The 19,446-nt window shown below is 41.3% G+C and overlaps 1 protein-coding gene across 1 annotated transcript in view; it reads left to right on the forward strand.

Annotated features, from left to right (window-relative positions):
* The window catches only part of MGAM2 (maltase-glucoamylase 2 (putative)), a 109,517-nt gene that overhangs the window by 29,811 nt on the left and 60,260 nt on the right, over nt 1-19,446 (forward strand). The window contains exons 14-23 of the mRNA XM_016945510.4: nt 1,005-1,122; nt 7,848-8,019; nt 8,560-8,676; nt 11,780-11,934; nt 12,091-12,175; nt 13,103-13,159; nt 13,948-14,072; nt 14,939-15,027; nt 15,769-15,818; nt 18,670-18,837. Coding sequence (XP_016800999.4) covers nt 1,005-1,122; nt 7,848-8,019; nt 8,560-8,676; nt 11,780-11,934; nt 12,091-12,175; nt 13,103-13,159; nt 13,948-14,072; nt 14,939-15,027; nt 15,769-15,818; nt 18,670-18,837 — 1,136 coding nt within the window. The remainder of the gene's footprint in view (nt 1-1,004; nt 1,123-7,847; nt 8,020-8,559; nt 8,677-11,779; nt 11,935-12,090; nt 12,176-13,102; nt 13,160-13,947; nt 14,073-14,938; nt 15,028-15,768; nt 15,819-18,669; nt 18,838-19,446) is intronic.

Below are 19,446 nucleotides of genomic sequence, written 5' to 3' on the forward strand. Positions count from 1 at the left end.
TATACTGCGTAGGAAAAACTCAACCTCAGTCTTTCCTGGTCCCACCACTTTCTAGAATTGTGCCTCACACTCAGGTCCTAGGTATGGGCAAGACTTTGTGAAGGAAGGTAGATACGGCCCCAGTGAAGAGTTCACAAGGAGAGGAAGTGGCAGAGAAGACTGGCCATTTCAGGCTTGAGGAAGGGAAAATGCAAAGAATAATTCTCAGAGGTAGGATTTGAGTACTTACACATCAAACTGTCAAACTACCCAAATGTCCAAATGTCACATCTTATTATTATTATTTTTTTTGAGATGTAGTCTCCCTCTGTCGCCCAGTCTGGAGTGCAGTGGCGCGATCTCGGCTCACTGCCACCTCTGCCTCCCGGGCTCAAGTGATTCTCCTGGCTCAGCCTCCCAAGTAGCTGGGACTGTAGGCGCACACCACCATGCCTGGCTAATTTTTGTAATTTTAGTAAAGACGGGGTTTCACCATATTGGTCAGGCTTTTCTTGAGCTCTTGATCTCAGGTGATCCACCTGCCTCGGCCTCCCAAAGTGCTGGGATTACAGGCATGAGCCACTGTGCCCAGCCTCTATTTTTCTTTTAAGTGTGACTGTATTATAAAAAAGAAAAAGTTCCCTTTCTCTGCCTTCATACCTATACATTGTACACTCAATTTCTCTTGATTAAATATATGTAGATAAACACTATATGCTTTATACTTGGGCTCAGATCCACTGCGTTTGCTCTGAGCATGTTTCTCAGTTGCCTCCCCTCACCAGGATTCTTTGTGAGCTCAAGGGAATGCAGATTAATTTTAATAATCCATCTCCTTGGAGGTCTCAATGTTAGCCCCAGGCAGGAAATAGCATTTAGGATAGAATTTAAAATCTGGAACGGATTTGGTCAGGTGGAGATTGGTGGGGAAGGTACAGTAATCAGGAAGAAAATAGTTGGGCCGCCGCTAATTTGTTAAAGATGGTTAATGAGGAAGTGCCTCACTAATGAGTATTTCCCTCCAGGAGTTCTGGATCACTTACTTTTTGCAAGAACTCTCTGCATGGACACGGAGTTTCATGGGGGCCTTCATTATGACATCCACAGCTTGTATGGCCACTCCATGGCAAGAACCACAAACTTGTAAGGACTTGGTTTTCACCCTAATTCCAGATATGCGGAGGTGGGAGGTGGAGGTGGAGGGTTTTTCTTCTGCTCTATATGTAATATATTGTTCAAATATTTTTTGCATTTATAGAAATAGAAAAACTCTGTTCTTACAGAGTATTTAAGAGTTCCTCTCATATACACCCTGGTTTCTGTACAGGATTATCTTTGGCTTATGGCTAAGGAGCTTATTTCAAGGATACTAGCAGGCAATACTATGTAAGGCATTTAGAGTCCTCAGCTAGAAGTCAGCTCTTGCTTGGATCCTTTTACTGAATGCACTAGGATTGCTTGATTTTAGCAAATAAAAATACAGGACACCAAATTAAATTTGTGTGGGACATTCTCATACTAAAAATTACTTGTTGTTTATTTGGAATTTGAATTTACCTGTATTTCCTTTATTTATCTGGAAATGCTACACCATATCCTTCTATTTCCTTCCCAATGTCCTGCTTGTCTACCTCATAATTCTCCCTTCTGCCCTAAGACACACACACACACACACGTGCACACACAACTATCACCATCACCACCACCATCATTACCTAACACCATCACCATTGTCATAACCACACCATTACTACCACCATTATTGCCATCACCACCACCATCACTACCACTACTATCACCATCACCACCACCACAGTTATCACCACCATCCCCCCCACCACCACAATCACTATCACCATCACCACCACCCACCATGACCACCATTCACCATCACCATCATAACCGCTACCACTACCATCACCACCACCACTACCATCACCACCACCACCATCCCTACCACCACCATCACCATCATCACTATCCCCATCGCCACCATGACTATCACCACCACCATTACTGCTGTTGTCACCACCACCTTCCCTACCACCACCATCACCATCATCACTATCCCCATCGCCACCATGACTATCACCACCACCATTACTGCTGTTGTCACCACCACCTTCCCTACCACCACCATCACCATCATCACTATCCCCATCGCCACCATGACTATCACCACCACCATTACTGCTGTTGTCACCACCACCTTCCCTACCACCACCATCACCATCATCACTATCTCCATCGCCACCATGACTATCACCACCACCATTACTGCTGTTGCCACCACCACCCATTATGAAAGTCTACCAAGGAGACAAATGTGTTCTGCAAACCATAACATCCTTTATATCTTGTCATGTAGATTGTTTACTTATGACTCAGTAAATTGAGAAATAACTCCTCTTCTCACTGTGTAGTTTCTTCTGTGGAAGATGGTACAATACAATCATTATACCTAAGAGAGCAAGAAAATTTGGGGCCAGGCTTAAGGTTTTAATTTGAATTTGCAGCACAGATGCGGAAACTAAAGAGCTGCTGTGGATCCTCCAGTGGCTTAGGAAAGAGCATCTTTGTCTTTCTCGGCTTCTTTCCCCGTTTTGGTGTTTCTAGAGCACTGTTGTGCTCTAGAAGACAGGGAGACTTTGATGGGTTTATGGGGCCTGTCTCAGTCCTTTTCTTACTTGACTTCTCTTTCTCCTTGGTACTCAAGGCCATAACCACTCCTTTAAACTTAGCTCCTTCAGTCCTTAAGATACTGCTCTGCTGGCTGGGTGCGGTGGCTTACGTCTGTAATCCAGGCACTTTGGGAGGCTGAGATGGGCAGATCACCTGAGTTCAGGAGTTTGAGACCAGCCTGGCCATCATAGTGAAACCTCGTCTTTACTAAAAATAGAAAAATTAGTCGGGTGTGGTGGCAGGCGCGCCTGTAATCCCAGCTATTTTGGAGGCTGAGGCAGGAGGATCGCTTGAACCTGGGAGATGGAGGTTGCAGTGAGCCGAGATCACGCTATTGCACTCCAGCCTGGGCAACAAGAGTGAAACTCTGTCTCAAAAAAAAATAAAAAAAGATACTGCTCTGCCTGGTGCCTCTGCTCTCTTTCCAGCTGTTCCCTCTCATCTGTGTGCCTGGATCTTTTCCATCAGCTCTTTCACTGTTGATGATTCTTAGGAATCCACCCTCTGGCCTCTTCTCTTTACAGTCTATGCCAACACATAGGTAATTTATAAGTAATTTATTCCTTTTCATGGTTTTCACTGTAATTAATTCTAATGATTTTAAAATCTATAATTATACCTGAGATGTTTCCCTAATTTTTAGACACAAATATACAAAACAATCTTCTGACGTTGTCTACTTGGATGTTTTGTGTTTTTTTGAGACGGAGTCTCGCTCTGTCACCCAGGCTGGAGTGCAGTGGCGCGATCTCGGCTCACTGCAAGCTCCGCCTCCCGGGTTCACGCCATTCTCCTGCCTCAGCCTCCCGAGTAGCTGGGACTACAGGCAGCTGCCACCACGCCCGGCTAATTTTTTGTATTTTTTAGTAGAGACAGGGTTTCACAGCGTTAGCCAGGATGGTCTCCATCTCCTGACCTCATGATTCACCCGCCTCAGCCTTCCAAAGTGCTGGGATTACAGGCGTGAGCCACCGCGCCCGGCCTTACTTGGATGTTTTGTAGTACCTCAAATACCATTCACCTTGCTCTGTTACCTGTTTTCACCTAATCTTCCCACTGTAGCTGATCATTTTTGAAGCTGTTAAATTCTTTTTTTTTTTTTTTTTTTTTTTTGAGACAGAGTTTCGCTCTTGTTGCCCAGGCTGGAGTGCAATGGCGCGATCTCAGCTCAATGAAACCTCCGCCTCCCGGGTTCAAGCGATTTTCCTGCCTCAGGCTCCTGAGTAGCTGGGATTACAGGCATGCGCCACCACGCCCAGCTAATTTTGTATTTTTAGTAGAGACGGGGTTTCTCCATGTTGGTCAGGCTAGTCTCAAACTCCCGACCTCTGGTGATCCGCCCACCTCGGCTTCCCAAAGTGCTGGAATTGCAGGCATGAGCCACCACGCCTGGCTGAAACTCTTAAATTCTGTATCTTGGTTGGTAGCAACAGCATCCCTATATCCCAGACTCCCAAGTGAGAAGCATGAAGCCATCCTTTATGCCTTTTGTGCCCTCACATACAATCAGTCCTTGATCCTTTTGATGTTACTTTTGAAACATTTCTGTAACCACCTCCATTTTCCCCCCTTAATACTTCTTAATTAGGTTATCATCATCCCTCACACAAATCATTACACTAGGCCCAGAACTAATCTCCCTGACTTTACCCTTATCTCCCAGTAACCTACCCTCTACCCTTTCTACTTGAAGCATAGTCCAAGGAACAGCTGCATCAGCATCACCAGAAAACATTAGCATCTTGGACCTCAACCCTGCACTTAGTAATCAAAACCTGCATTTTATCAAGATCCCTGGGTGTATTGAACGTATGTTAAAATCTAGAAAGCACTGCTGTACATTCCTGACAAAGTGACCTTTCTAAAGCACGGTTTGCTCATTTCTCTCCCCAGTGTAAAATTATTTGTGCCTTGCTATTTTTTATACAGTGAAATTCTTAGCATAACCTATAAGGTACTTTATAATCTAACCCTTTCTTACAATTTTTCTCTCACCTTTGCATCTTCTTCTTGTTCCCAAATCCAAGTGCTATTCATTCTTCCATGCCTTTCATGTGCTATTTGCCATGCATGAGATGGCCTTCCTTACCCTGTCCATTTTGCAAAATATACTTATTTATACAACCTCACCTCCAATCTCAATGCTGGAAACTTTCCTGACAGTTCTAGGAAAAGATTATTTCCCATTTTCTGTGCCACATTTGTTCACATTCCAATATGCTTAGTATGCAAAAAACATGGTATCAAATTTTAGATGCTAATTTTCTCTCTGCTGGACTGTAAGCTTTTTGAGGGCAAAGTCAGCCCATATCCTTAGCCTTATCAATAGAGTGTGTACTGAAGACACTTTGTTGGATGAATGCCTGGCCTGAGAGAGAGAGGAAGGGCAGGACCCAGCACCTAGGGGACCTGATGACTTCGAGGCAGAGACTGGGTCGGTGTTATTTTCCAGCACTATTTTGTCCTCATGACTTTGCATTATGTTAGATTATCCAGATGAGAGTTCTTGTCCAGAAAATGTAAAAGTTTGTATTTTGGTTAAAAAAAAAAAAAAAACCTCTAGGAAGAACGACATATATTTCTGATTCATTATCTTCTCTTTGTCTTTTCTCTCTCATTCTATTTTTCCTGAGAAATAAACTGGATAAATAAGACTCAATTTCCTCATCTCTGAAATGAGACACGGATTGGTATTCCCATAATCTCCTGTTCTGATACAGTTTTATTCTTAGATGCTTCTATCTAAGAATGAGAAGTGGGAAACAGAGTGAGTAGTCAGGGTAAGAAAGAGTAAGAAAGGGTTGGAGGAGGGGAAGAAAGTTTCAAATTACTTTTTTGCCCGTGACTGCATGTGGTAAAAGTGCTATAAAATCAAGAATGGGTTGGTTAATATATTCTAATAGTTATGGTTAATAGTTAAAAGGTAATTGTGATTGAGCAAATAGTAGGTGTCTTTCTAATTTCTCTGGCCAGGCATAATGGCCTACGCTCCCAGAGGACAGTAGAGATAAGTGGAACTTGGTCTTTGGGCTTGAGGTAGAGTGGATCAAAAAATGGATAACATTTTCATTCAATGGGATCTGGACATCAGAAGAACTAAAGTAATTGGTCTGATAAATATTTGGCTCAACCTTAAATGGAAGTATAGTCTGGGGACAGTGGGCCAACCAGGAATAAAATTATCCCCACCTCTAGGCTGAAAGCCGAAGGAGACTAGAGTCTTTCAGTGATCACAACCTGATTATAAATTGGCCAGACCTGGGGGATAGAAAAGAGAAAACTAAAAGATAGAAAAGACAAAGCCTCTGAGTAAGGCTGTTCCTTTAAGATGTTTAAAAAAAAAAAAAAAAAAACCAGCAATTATCTAATCTGTTTTGCCACAGAAACAGCCTGCCTCTAAATAAACTGGAACCGCAGATATCTTCAACCCTGTTTTGGTTTCACTCTGTGTAAGCTGAATGTGTTTCTTTCATGATTGATTACTGCAGAGTATAATAAACCTGCAGCCAGTGGTAATAAAAGCAAAGTGTCGGCCAGTCTACATTAAAGTAGAAGTGGGGATAGGAGTTGAGTGAGTCCTCTCCTCCAACCTACCCCTATTTTTGACAGTAAATTGTCAGAATGAAGCACTTTACTTTCTTAAAGCAGTTTTCCGTTTCAAAATTTTCTCCCTTTTGCCATTATAAGCCATTCAGTATTTATAGACTCTCCAAACATCCCTAGGAAAATGAAGTGAGGAGGCCTTGGTGACTGTGATAGTGTCTTGAGGAATTGCCGGGTGCCTGGTGATAAAGACTTGCAGAGAGAGGTTTCAGGAAAAGATACACTTGTCTCAGACCATGTATTAGAAAGCAGGAAAGAAGAGCTTGCCTGCGAAGAGCTGGCAGCAACTGTGGCATGGCTCAGGTCTTACTGTCCTCTAATTGTATTATTGTTCAATTTTATAACTCTGATGGAAGATGTGGGCTTTTTACCACAGGGGGGAAAAAACAAAAGAGGAGAGTCATTTCAATAAAATGCCTGTTCAAAAGGTGTCCAGAATAAAACTAGGCAAACAGCCCACATCCAACCATAGGTCACCCCACTGTATGTTCATCCGTGCCCCTGAAGTAATTACCATTCTGAATTCTGTGCTTTTAATTTCTTTGCTTTTATTTCTTTTCTCTCTTTTTTCTTTTTTCTGAGACAGAGCCTTGCTCTGTCACCCAGGCTGGAGTGCAGTGGCATGATCTTGGCTCACTGCAACCTCTGCCTCTTGGGTTCAAACGATTCTACTGCCTCAGCCTTCTGAGTATGAGTAGCTGGGGCTACAGGCGCACACCACCATGTCCAGCTAACTTCTGTATTTTTAGTAGAGACGGGGTTTCACCATGTTGGCCAGGTTGGTCTCGATCTCCTGACCTCATGATCCACCCGCCTCAGCCTCCCAAAGTGCTGGGATTACAGGCGTGAGCCACCGTGCCTGGCCTGCTTTCATTTCTATATCATTTTACGTAACATGTAATATTTTATTTGTAATACAATGAAAATAATATTTTCTATGTTAGTTGTTTTTAACTTTATAGAAAGTATCAGATGCAATCTTTTGAGACTTACTCATTTCAATGACTCTTATTTTGCATAGATTAAAATTTGCTAACATTGAGAATTGCTAAGAATAAGTCTGAAGTTTCAGAGGAAGCCAGGGATAAATTCTGAAGTTTCAGAGGTGTACCAGCTGGTGCATGAACTCTCCTCTTAGTCCAGCAGAGGGTGCAGAGCTCCCATCGGAGCAGGTGCTGTGCTGAACAGGATTATGCATGGCAGAAATTCATGGAACCAAAGGACATTAGAAAAAAGATGGGACAAAGAACTCAAATCGTGGTTCCAATATACTGTCGACCAAAAGGACCAGACCACAACCAGATCCAACCAGATAGAGAAAACAAAATCGGGGAACGGAAGCCTAGAGAAATTGCTATGGGGGCTAGAATATAGAGGTTTGTACTGTCTTATATGAGATCTGAAACCTTACCCCGAAATGGGAAAGAAGCTCTTAAATAGTACTAAGTTTATGACACCTGGTTTATGACACCCTCATGTTGTTTTCTCAGTTTGGTTAGAAAGTCCATTGCTGCTCTTATTGTAAGGTGAGTCCTAGACATTCACAGCCCACCTCACACTTCACTGGCTGTATTCCCTTCCAGAGCCCTGGAGACCATCTTCATGAATAATAGGAGCTTCATCTTATCCCGTTCTACGTTTGCTGGATCTGGCAAATTTGCTGCTCATTGGCTGGGGGACAATGCGGCCACGTGGGATGACCTCCGATGGTCTATCCCCACTATCCTTGAGTTCAACCTGTTTGGCATCCCCATGGTGAGCCTTATTTCCAACCAGGGAACTTTAACCCTTTGTCTGTTGACATTCTTTTAATTAGCAGTCTTAGAGATTATCTGAAAAACCAAGGAGCATGTTCCAGGGTGATATGTATTGGAAAAATCAAGTTTTATGTGTTACGTGAGCTGCCTTCTGAAGATAGAATGGTAGTACTTTATCACTGAGTTGTCATCTATGGAATATCTGAAGATAGGAAGGAGACAGCATGAATAAAATTGTATTAGTATCACAGGAAAATTCCATCAAGAGAGCATTAGTAAATAAGAAAGTATGAAATTGGGAAGTGAATATTAAGGAACAGCCTCAACACAAGGACCATTGTTTGCACTATCAGTAAGTCCGTGATGGATTCTATCTTGTTTCTCTCCTTTGGCTGGGAATGTGCCCTGTGACTCTGGGATCTCCTTAAGCATGGGATGATGTGACTAAGAGGTTCTCCTTTCCCTTGTCATATAAATCTTCACTACATGCTTTCACCTCTCATTGACCACTGTGCTTGTATGTGTGCTAATTCTCCAGGTAGGTGCCAACATCTGTGGTTATAACAACAATGTCACAGAGGAGCTCTGCAGAAGGTGGATGCAGCTTGGAGCATTTTATCCACTACCAAGGAATCACAATGGGCCTGGGTTCAGGGTAAGGTCATCAAGAGAAGCGATGGAAACTTTTTGGATTAGCTAATCTACTGGCTCTTAAAGAGGATTTGAGGAAAATAGTACTACAGGTTGGCACTAACTGCAGCAGAAAGATAAAAAAGTCTTGTATCATAGCCTTAAAAAGCAGGGTATCAATCAAGGTGATGGTGCATTGGAAGGGGTATGTATATACTGAAAGATTTTATTCTTGGAAACTCACCAACAAAGTGAGAAGATTTGTTAAAGTTTCTGTAGTGCTGCCATCATTTCTGTACTATCTTATATAAGATAGGACAATTGGAATTTGTTGGTATTTTATTTCAGTTTATACAAGGGAAATCCCTCATAGGTATGGAGGAGCAAGGAGAAAGAATTTAAAGAGGCTTAGGCCAGTGATCTCAACATTTCTTTCACCTTGTTACAACATTCTACCTTTCTATGAATAGTTTGGAGGACTTGCCAACTATCTCTCATGACTCATTCCACCTTTAGGCTCTTCCACCCAAAATAGTATTTTTGATGGGCAAGTACATAGAAGTGGGTTCAAAGTCCCCCCTAAGGAGGTGTTTATGATGATGGCAGAAGCAAGTAGGGTGAGATGTCCTTTCTTTTAATAAAGTAATCTTAAGTTGAAATATTTCCAATTTAGTGGTTTAACTCTTAATAGATTCATTAGAATAACTTCCTAATGATCATTTTAGTTCCAGCTCTTCACTTTGTCTTTAATCCAGGAAGGATCAACAGTCAAACCTTCAAAGTATTTTATCCCTGGGCTTTTCTGGCCACTTGTGATCTAGAGAGAGATGAACTATTTCTAAATGTCTAAGCAGGTGGCTGGGAGCAAGTGGGTGGGTGCTTTTCATGAAGCTGTGTCCTGGAAGACTTACATAGGTTAAGAACACCCAGATAACCCAGGAAGCTAGGTTTAAGCACATATTTTCTTTTGACTAAACTAGCTCTATTCAATAAAATTATAAGGAGAGCCACATATGTCAGTTTAAATTTAAAAAGTACAAAGGGGCCGGGCACGGTGGCTCGCACCTGTAATCCCAGCACTTTGGGAGGCCAAGGTGGGAGGATCACCTGAGGTCCGGAGTTTGAGACCAGCCTGACCAACATGGAGAAACTCTATCTCTACTAAAAATACAAAATTAGCCAGGTGTGGTGGCGCATGCCTGTAATCCCAGCTACTTGGGAGGCTGAGGCAGGAGAATCTCTTGAACTGGGGAGGCAGAGGTTGTGGTGTGCTGGGATCGTGCCATTGCACTTCAGCCTGGGCAACGAGAGCAAAATTCCATCTCAAAACAAAACAAAAAAAACAACAAAGTACAAAGAAACAGGGACATTGTTTTAAAAATACTTTATATAGCTCAATGTGTATCTATATATGTGTGTGTGTGTCTGTATATTACATAGCATTATCATTTCAACCTGTGTTTAACACAAAGTATTATTAACGAGCTATTTTATATCCTTTTCATTCTACTAGGTCTTCAAAATTTGGTATGCATTTTACACTTGTAGCATATCTCAATTTGTATGCTAAGATTTTTTGTATGCAGTTGAAGTAAAATGCAATTCTACCAAAGCAATAAAGTTGGTTTAATGGAAAAAAAATTTATATTGATTCAGCTTTAAGATTTATATTTAAAGTAGCTATCATCAAATAAAATGGAAAGTTTACTTCCTCAGTCTCAATAAACACAGTTCAAGTGTTCAATAACTTCATGTGGTTCGTGGCCACCATAGTGGGCAGCACAGCTCTGGGCTTTTATCAGTTGACATCCAGGGTGATGGAGGCTGCGGAGTGTTATTCTCTTTAATGTTTGGCCTCAGAGTTTTCATGAGCCCTACACTGGATGCATAGAGTGGTCTCATGGAGTCATTCTATTTAGAGGGGGAGAAATGGGCCTCTTAGGGAGCAAAAGAAAAAAAAGTTCAGGTAACTTTATCCAAAACTCAGTCTCAGTAACGCAGTATAGGATGACAAGTCAAAAGAGGACGTGTATGTCTTTCACATCTTCCAAATTACATGAAAAATGAACAAAATGAATGCCGACCATTGATGGAAAATTTCCATCTCTGGGTCCAAGGAAAATTGGATTTTTCTTCTAAAGGGTTATTTTTTTTCTCTTGGATAAAATCTGCTAAAAACCATCTTCATAATTTATTTGCACAATGTATGTCAAAGAACAAATAGAGGTCACTAATCTTTGGGATAGGGAAAATAAAACAAGTGTTGATGGTGGAAACATTACAGATAAAACTGGACATAAAATGTTAAAATTAAAATTCATGCAAGCACATGGAAAGGAAATGGTGGATTACAGACCATGGTGGCAGGCAATGTGGCTTATAAGGCAATGGATTTTTTTTTTAGCAGTAGTACAACTTATATTATTTCCCAAATAAAATATTATGAGAAACTTCAATATATAAAATAAATTGGAGCAACCCTGGAGGGAGCAAGTCCCACTTTATCTCCATGGCAACCCCTGTGGGGCTTCCATTTCACTCTGGGGCTGCTACAAACTGCCTCAGAAGACAGACAACAATTTTTTTTTTTTTTTTTTTTTTTGAGACAGAGTCTCATTCTGTTGCCAGTTTGGAGTGCAGTGGCACGATCTCAGCTCACTGCAACCTCCAACTCCCTGGTTCAAGTGATTCTCCTGCCTCAGCCTCCCGAGTAGCTGGAATTACAGGCATGTGCCACCACACCCAGCTAATTTTTGTATTTTTAGAAGAGACAGGATTTCACCATGTTGGCCAGGATGGTCTCCATCTCCTGACCTCGTGATCTGCCTGGCTCGGCCTCCCAAAGTGCTAGGATTACAGGCGTGAGCCATTGCGCCTGGCCGATAGACACCAAATTTAAACTCTGCCACTTGTTTGCAATTCTACATTGGGAAAGTCATATAATCCTTGATATTGTTTTCTCATGTATAAAATGAAGGAGTAGGATTAGTATCTTTTCAGTTCTAGAAATGCTTTGATATTCTCCAAGTTGGAGGAAGTGGCTAGTTTCATCTGGGAAACTTATTGTAAGAGAACTTCTGAACTATGATGGAAAGAAATATTCAGCCATTCCTTCCATTTTCTCCTAGGACCAGGATCCCGCTGCCTTTGGTGTTGATTCCCTGCTGCTGAAATCCTCCAGACATTATCTGAACATCCGCTACACCTTGCTGCCCTATCTCTATACCCTTTTCTACCATGCTCACACCCGGGGAGAGACGGTAGCAAGGCCCCTTGTACATGAGTGAGTTTCCTGATTCTCAAAGACTCCCTTTCTGATTGTAGTTTCACTTGACTTTGTTTGTGGTAGCAAGGTTAGTTAGGATCTTCTTGTTACATAATGTGTCATTGTCCTGTATTAGAGACTTCACCTGCCTTCACTGTGCTACCTCTTTACTAGGTTCTACCAGGACTCAGCCACGTGGGATGTGCATGAGCAGTTCTTATGGGGACCTGGACTCCTCATCACACCTGTTTTATATGAAGTATGCTTATCATCTAAACAATGAAAGGGGGTATTGCACTTGTCCTCATGGTTCTATAGCTGGATAAGTTGGTTCCTATCTATGACTGCATTTATATCAAAATATGAATATAAATGAGAGAGCTCTAGTAAGTCTTGGTCCCATTGCCCCACCAAACAAAACAATTTTCATGTTGTAAAATTGCCTTAAAATTAAAGCCTAAGTCCTTAGGCATATGGCTGCAGCATTGACAATGGCTTTAAATACTTCGGGGTGTATGTGCTGAACATCTGTCTATAGTTTCCTTTGTCCAGAGTGGGTGTGCTCTTGGATTGGGTTAGGCTGGGCTGCGAAGAGAGAATACCTGTGGAGACGAGAAGGGAGGGAGAGAGGAGTGCTGGGCAAAGGGAAGGCTATGCTCTGAAGTCCAACTATGAAGGACCATGTGTATCCTATTAAGTGTGATTGGAAGCAGGGGTGAGTGGCAAAGTGTGGGACAAGGATCAGGAAGGATTATGCTGATCTGCTTGTAAACATGAAATATTGCCAATGTAGCCATGTCAAAGGCCCTTTGAGCTGTTGTTATAGCCACACTATCTGATGACAGGTCCTGCTAACCAACCAGTGGCCCTGCTGGGAGGCTTTCCTGGGGCCTGGCTGGCTCACTGTCCTCCCAACTGTCAAATTATGTGACTAACTCAGTGAATGGACTTTCTCTGCTTCTCTTAGAAAGTGCAGCAGCATTGAGCAAAACAAATCATTTTTAGCTACATTCTGCTTTGGGTAAATTGCTCAACCTTTATGTGTCTGTGTTTTCCTTGGTAGAATGGGATGATCTCAACCACCTCTCAGGATTGTTCAGATAGGCACATGTAATGATGCCTGGAGGTGTTCTGTAAACTGTAGAGAGGGGTATGCTAATGCTACTCATTATTGTTGTTTACCTAGGGTGTGGACGAAGTGAAAGCATACATACCTGATGCCACCTGGTATGACTATGAGACAGTAAGTAAGGCAGCCCTGGTTGGCTCAGAGACCTGCCTCTAGCAGAGGGCAATTCTAAAGCAGCAGTCTTGGGAGCTTGCCATAGAATAATAGTACAAGATTTATAGTTAGTTGATTGTGGTCCTTTTTCTGTGAGAAAGGCATCTTAGTTGGTTCAGGATGGTGCAACAAAACACCTTACACTGGGTAATTTATAAACAACACAAATTTATTGCTCACGGTTCTGGAGGCTGGCGAGTCCAAGATCAAGGTGCTGGCAGATTCTGTGTCTGGTGAAGGCCCTCTCTGCTTCACTGATGGCACCTCCTTGCTCCTCCCTCATGACTTAATCACCTCACAAAAGTCTCCACCCCTTAATACTATTACTCTGGGTATTAAGTTTCAACATATAAATTTTGAGGGTACACCAGCATTCAGACCATAGCAGAAGGCCTTTCCAAATGTACAATGAAATAATTTGAATAACTGGAGTAGGTTTATGGAAATTCATTATATCAACCTGGCTATTGTGTAGCTATCAAGACTGGGCTTTGTCATTTGGCTGTGGTAGCCTAGCAATTGAAGCCCAGGTGTGGAATGACAGCTTGATGTAATGTAAATAAATAAAGGGGATTGGAGTGTCAGCTCTGCCCTCTAGTACCCATATGCTTTCAGCAAGTCACTTCACTTTGGGGGTCTCTGTTTGTCTCTTCTTTAAAATATGTCAACTGAACGAGATGATACCTAAGGCTCCTCCTAGCTGAAACAGCTTATTACCTGATCTATCTTTTGTTGTTGTTGCTGATTAGGGAGTGGCCATCCCATGGAGGAAACAGTTGGTGAATATGCTTCTCCCAGGTGATAAGATAGGACTTCATCTGCGAGGGGGCTACATATTTCCCACTCAGAAGCCAAACACAACCACAGAAGCCAGGTAAGCTCCTTACTCTTCTAAGGTATGGCTATTCTGGTGCTCTAATGGAGCAGGGCATTATGAGAAAGACAAATAGGGATTTTTGTGGATGAGCCAAGGGATAAGTCACCCATCAGTAATCTTCCCCCACTCCTTTCAAAGTTGATCCAAAATTGGCATCTTAGTCCCTATTTAGTAGATGGTAGTATGCTAAGGACATCTGCAGAGTGTTTCACTTTGGGATTGAATCAGATTATAGGACTAGTCAAAGTAATCACTGAGGAGGATTTCCCTATGGCCAGAAATTGTCCTTAGGTATATTCCCTACCGTGTGAGAGAATTTGAGTTAAATAGGAGATAAAGGTTATCACGTGGAAGCCAACATCGTTTGGGAGTCAAGAGCTCAGATTCTACAGAACCTGGGTTCAAGCCTTGGTTTGGGCTACATACTAGATGTGTTTACCTTGGGTAACTTACTTCTCTGTGCTTCTGCTTATTATTGGTAAACTGGAGATGATGATAGTTTAACTTTGTAGAGTTATTATGAGGGTTAAATGAATTAATATAAATGATAATGTGCGTGGGACACTTAGAAGAGTGCCTGGCACATGGCGAACACCTAATAAGGCTAATTGTCGGTATTATGTATTGCAACCCAAACAGTTTCCTGTAGGAACTGCCTCTGCCCACTCTTCCCTTTATGTCCACTCACTATCAACCCCTGCTGCCTGCCCACACCCAGCTCCCACGTGTCCACCCAATATCAACATCTACTCAGTTTCTGGTATAGACTCTTGGATTATCTGTCCCTGGGGGATGAAGGCGGCTGGTTTCACATAGCTCCATCTCATCTACATTCTCTGAAACTGGGAAGTACTCTTTTACAGCCGGAGGAACTCCCTGGGACTCATCATCGCTTTGGACTATAAGAGAGAAGCAAAGGGGGAGCTGTACTGGGATGACGGTGTATCTAAAGGTAGACTTTCTCAAGGCACCATCCCTGTGGATCACTGTGGTTCTCCCTGAAAATTAGTCATCACAGGCTGCCCAATATGGCACTAACCCTATTAGCCCTGTCGTTTACATCTGTAGCTTAGAATCAATGGGTTAAAATCCATTCTGAAAATTCCATTAGCCAGGCACCATGCATTAAAATAGACTTCAAATGCACAAATTATGTGTTAGTGACTCTACCAAAGCAACTGGCGTTACTGCATTTAGCTTAATTATTCTCTTCCTTGGATATGAATTATTAATAACAGATAATACACTTTTTTAATAGCTTTGGAAAATACTGCTTTGGTTTGTGGAAGAAACATCTAATTTGTATTGTATGTCTTTTCACTGTAAGGTTTCCATGTAAACACCTCACATGAACTTATGTGATTATATAAAAATCCTGTCCTACATGGAATTAGTATGTATTGTGTAGGCCTTGAGGAACTCATGATCCAGCAGGATAGATACAATGCACACATAGATAAATACAATGCAAATCAAAATGTTTTACATGCCAGCGAAATGGTACCGCAGACTGACATGTGAATTTAGAGAAAATGGTCCAGGAGATATTGCAGAAGTTTGAAAAAAATGCACAGAACTCAGATGAGCAGAACCAGATTGTTGGTAAAGGAATTCCAGATGAAATGAAGAGAAGAGCAGGACTCCCTGGCTGATTGGCTTCCCATAGTAACCAGTACTCCTCTTTCTTTTTTAGATGCTGTGACTGAAAAGAAGTATATTCTATATGATTTCTCTGTTACCTCTGTAAGTATTTCGTTTGAGGAACACACAGCATATGTTCCTTGCTGGGAAGGCTCTTTGAGTTTTTTGTTTAATATAGACACATGGTTATGTGCAGCAGAGACAGGGTTTTACTGTCATGATTCCAAAAAGGAATCAAATGAACATGAAAGTGTTTAATGTGTGTCAGGCTTATAAGCTGCTACAAAACCAGTATGAGTTCTGTGCAGAACTTTTTTTTTCCTGGAAAAAAAACCATTGCCTTTGAGTTTTATGTGATGGGGGCTGGCTTCCAAGATGTGCCTTTTTTGAGGTTTGCAAGTGTATATGAGGTGTGGGTGGGTTCGTGAGTGGTATAGCACCTTTTTAAGGTTCTTCCATAATGGCTGTCCTTTGTAGCACGTAAAACTTGGCCTTTTGCACAGGTATAAAGTAGCAGCTTTTAAAGGCTGGAAGTTACAGAACAGCGCTTGCCTCATATCTATTTCCCAAGGGAACTGAGAGAAGAAAAAGCAGCAAGGCCAGCAGAAAATGAGGGAATTCTCACTTGGTTTTCTTAGAAGCCTGATCATATATGGGCAGAACTTTCTTTTGAGGCAGTCTCTCTCTCTTTCTTATTTCTCCTTTCTTTTAAATATGTATATATGTATCTGTACCTATACATATAAAATGGATCTACTTTAAGATATAGAATATATATAATTTATATATAAGGTATAAAATATATATATCTTAAAGTAACTCTTTTATTTTGAGATAATTAAAGATCTCCATGCAATTGTAAGAACTAGCACAGAGTTCCCCCATATACCCCTTTGCCCAGTTTCTCCTATGGTAACATCTTATAAACCTATAGCACAATTTCACAACCAGAATGCCGGCATTGATGCTATCGAGATATAGAACATTTCATTAGCACAAAGATCTCTCCTGCTGCCCTTTAATAGCATGTCCACTTGCTTCTTCCCCCATCCCTCCTCAGCCCCTGGCAACCAATCATCTGTTCGCCATTTCTATAATTTTGTCCTTTCAACAGTGTTCTGTAAAGAGAACTAAACAGTTTGCAACCTTTGGGATTGGCTTTTTCATTCAGCGTAGTTCCCTCAAAACCCATCCAAGTTGTGTGTGACAACAGCTTGCTCCTTTTCATTGCTGAGTGGTGTTCCAAGTTATGGAACCTTTTAAAAATCACTCACTTGATTAAGAGTATCTGGGATGGCTCCAGTCATGAGCTGTTACAAATAAATTAAAATTGCTACTAACACTCATGCATAGGTTTTGGTGTGAACATAAGTTTGTTTTTTTGTTTTGTTTTGCTTTGAGAGGGTGTCTCACTGTGTTGCCCAGGCTGGAGTGCAAGGGCACGATAGCCCACTGCAACCTCCGCCTCCTGCATTCAAGAGATTCTCCTACCTCAGCCTCCTGAGTAGCTGGGATTACAGGCATGCACCACCATGCCCGGCTAATTTTTGTATTTTTAGTACAGATGAGGTTTCACCATGTTGGTCAGGCTGGTCTCGAACTCCTGACCTCATGATCCGCCCGCCTCAGCTTCCCAAAGTGCTGGGATTACAGGCGTGAGCCACCGTGCCTGGCCATAAGTTTTTATTTCTCTTTAATAAGTGCGTTAAGAGTGCAGTTGCTGGGTCTTATGGTAATGCATGTTTAGTTTTATAATAATCTTCCAAACTGTTTTCCAGAATGGCTGTACCATTTTCACTTCCACCAGCAACATATGAGTGATCTAATTTCTTTGCATCATGGCCAGCATCTGATGTTGTCACTATTTTTTTAGGCTTTTCTGATTGGTGTGTAGTTATAGCTCATTGTGTTTTTAATTTGTATTTCTCTGATGGCTAATGGTGTTTAATATCTTTTCATATGTGTATTTACCATCTATATATTTACATTTTTAATTTTGATGAATCTAATTTATCATTATTTTCCTTATAGATTGTGCTTTTTGATGTCAAGTTTAAGATCTCTTCGCCAAGTCCTAGATTCTAAATATTATCTCCCATTTAAAAAAAATATAGTCTTACCTTTTACATTTAAGTCGTGATCTATTTTGAGTTAATTTTTATATAATATGTAAGATTTAGGTTGGGGTTCAACCTTTGACCTGTGTATGTCCAGTTGCCCCAGCACCTTTGTTGAAAAAATCTGTCTTTGTAAAAAATCATTTGGGCATATATGTATGCGACTTCTAATTTTTTAAATTATCAAACTGCTACTTTTTTCTTCAGTCTTAATTTCTACCTTCTTCTTTGTCATAGCTCAACTGTGTCACCTTTGTTCCCTAAATAAGTTATTTAATTTTCTGTGTTTCAGTCTCCTCATCTGAAAAACAAGGGTAATTATAGCTTCAACCTCATAGCCTGCTGTGAAAACTGAATGAAGTAATACATGTCAAATGCTTAGCACAGTGCCTGTCACATAATACACACTCAAATTATTCTTAGCTCTTATCATCATTATTAGTAAAATAAAAGGAAGAAAATTACTTGGGCCCTTTTGGTGTATATGTGTATGTCTTTATCTTTGTGTGCCAATGAGGCTCTTATCTTTTTGTTTACTGTGTGAGTACCTATCTTGTCTGCTTGAAAATTCTACAGTGTCAGGGACATATTTTCTGATTAATAGAATCAGTAAAGAACCAGTGAACAAAAGCAAAGATGAAATATTACTTAAAAATTTAAGATTGATAAGAGTCTGAGTGAACGAGTTCCCTAGGGATGATGACCTAGCAACATTTGAAACTGCAGAGAAAAGGAAACAGCTTGGATCACAGAAATTGAGACATTGACTGGTATTTAGGGATAATAAGGGTCTGAAGTACCTGGTTTCTAATCTGACTTTTTTTTCCCCCTCCCAGAACCATCTACAAGCAAAGATTATAAATAATAATTATATGGACACTGACAACCTCATGTTTACAGATATCACAATCTTGGGAATGGACAAACAGCCAGCTAATTTTATCGTCCTACTGAATAATGTTGCCACCTCCAGTCCAAGCGTTGTCTACAATGCTTCCACAAAGGTAAGAGATCCTTCCATTCTGCAGGGCCCTTTCCAGAGGCCTTGGCTCTGACAGCCAGCCCTACTTTGCTCTTTTAACTGTGGGCAGTCAGACACAACTGACTTGCTGGGAGGTCCAACACATCACAGAAAGGATGCAGGAGAAACGTGTGCATGCTAAAGAAAGACCTCTCTGCTTTGTTTGTATCAGGGCTCTGAAGAAAATAGCGGGAGTCGGAACCCTGAGAGAAGAAAGTTCTTCTCTGGGCGCAGTTAAAATGAGACACTCTGATCCCAGCTGTGACACAGTGAATAAATAGATTGTGCAATGGGCATTTACACATTGGTCCTCTCATTGAAGGGAGAATCTCTTTGAGAAACAGTTGATATTTGTCTTTACCGTTTTAGGCTATTTTCATACCATTAATAAAATGTGAGTGGAGTAACACAAGGAGAAATCCAGTTTTGCTCTTACTGAATGATTCCTTTACACTGTTAGTTGAATATTTCAAGTTCTGGGAAATTCGTTATTTCTTAGATCAACCCCCTTCCAGGTTGACAAGACATATAGCATAGGATAAGAGTTTGATTTCTAGAGTTAGGCAGAATGGGGCTCCAATCTCAGCTCTTA

Source organism: Pan troglodytes, chromosome 6 (genome assembly GCF_028858775.2).
Source record: "Pan troglodytes isolate AG18354 chromosome 6, NHGRI_mPanTro3-v2.0_pri, whole genome shotgun sequence".
NCBI lineage: Eukaryota > Metazoa > Chordata > Mammalia > Primates > Hominidae > Pan > Pan troglodytes.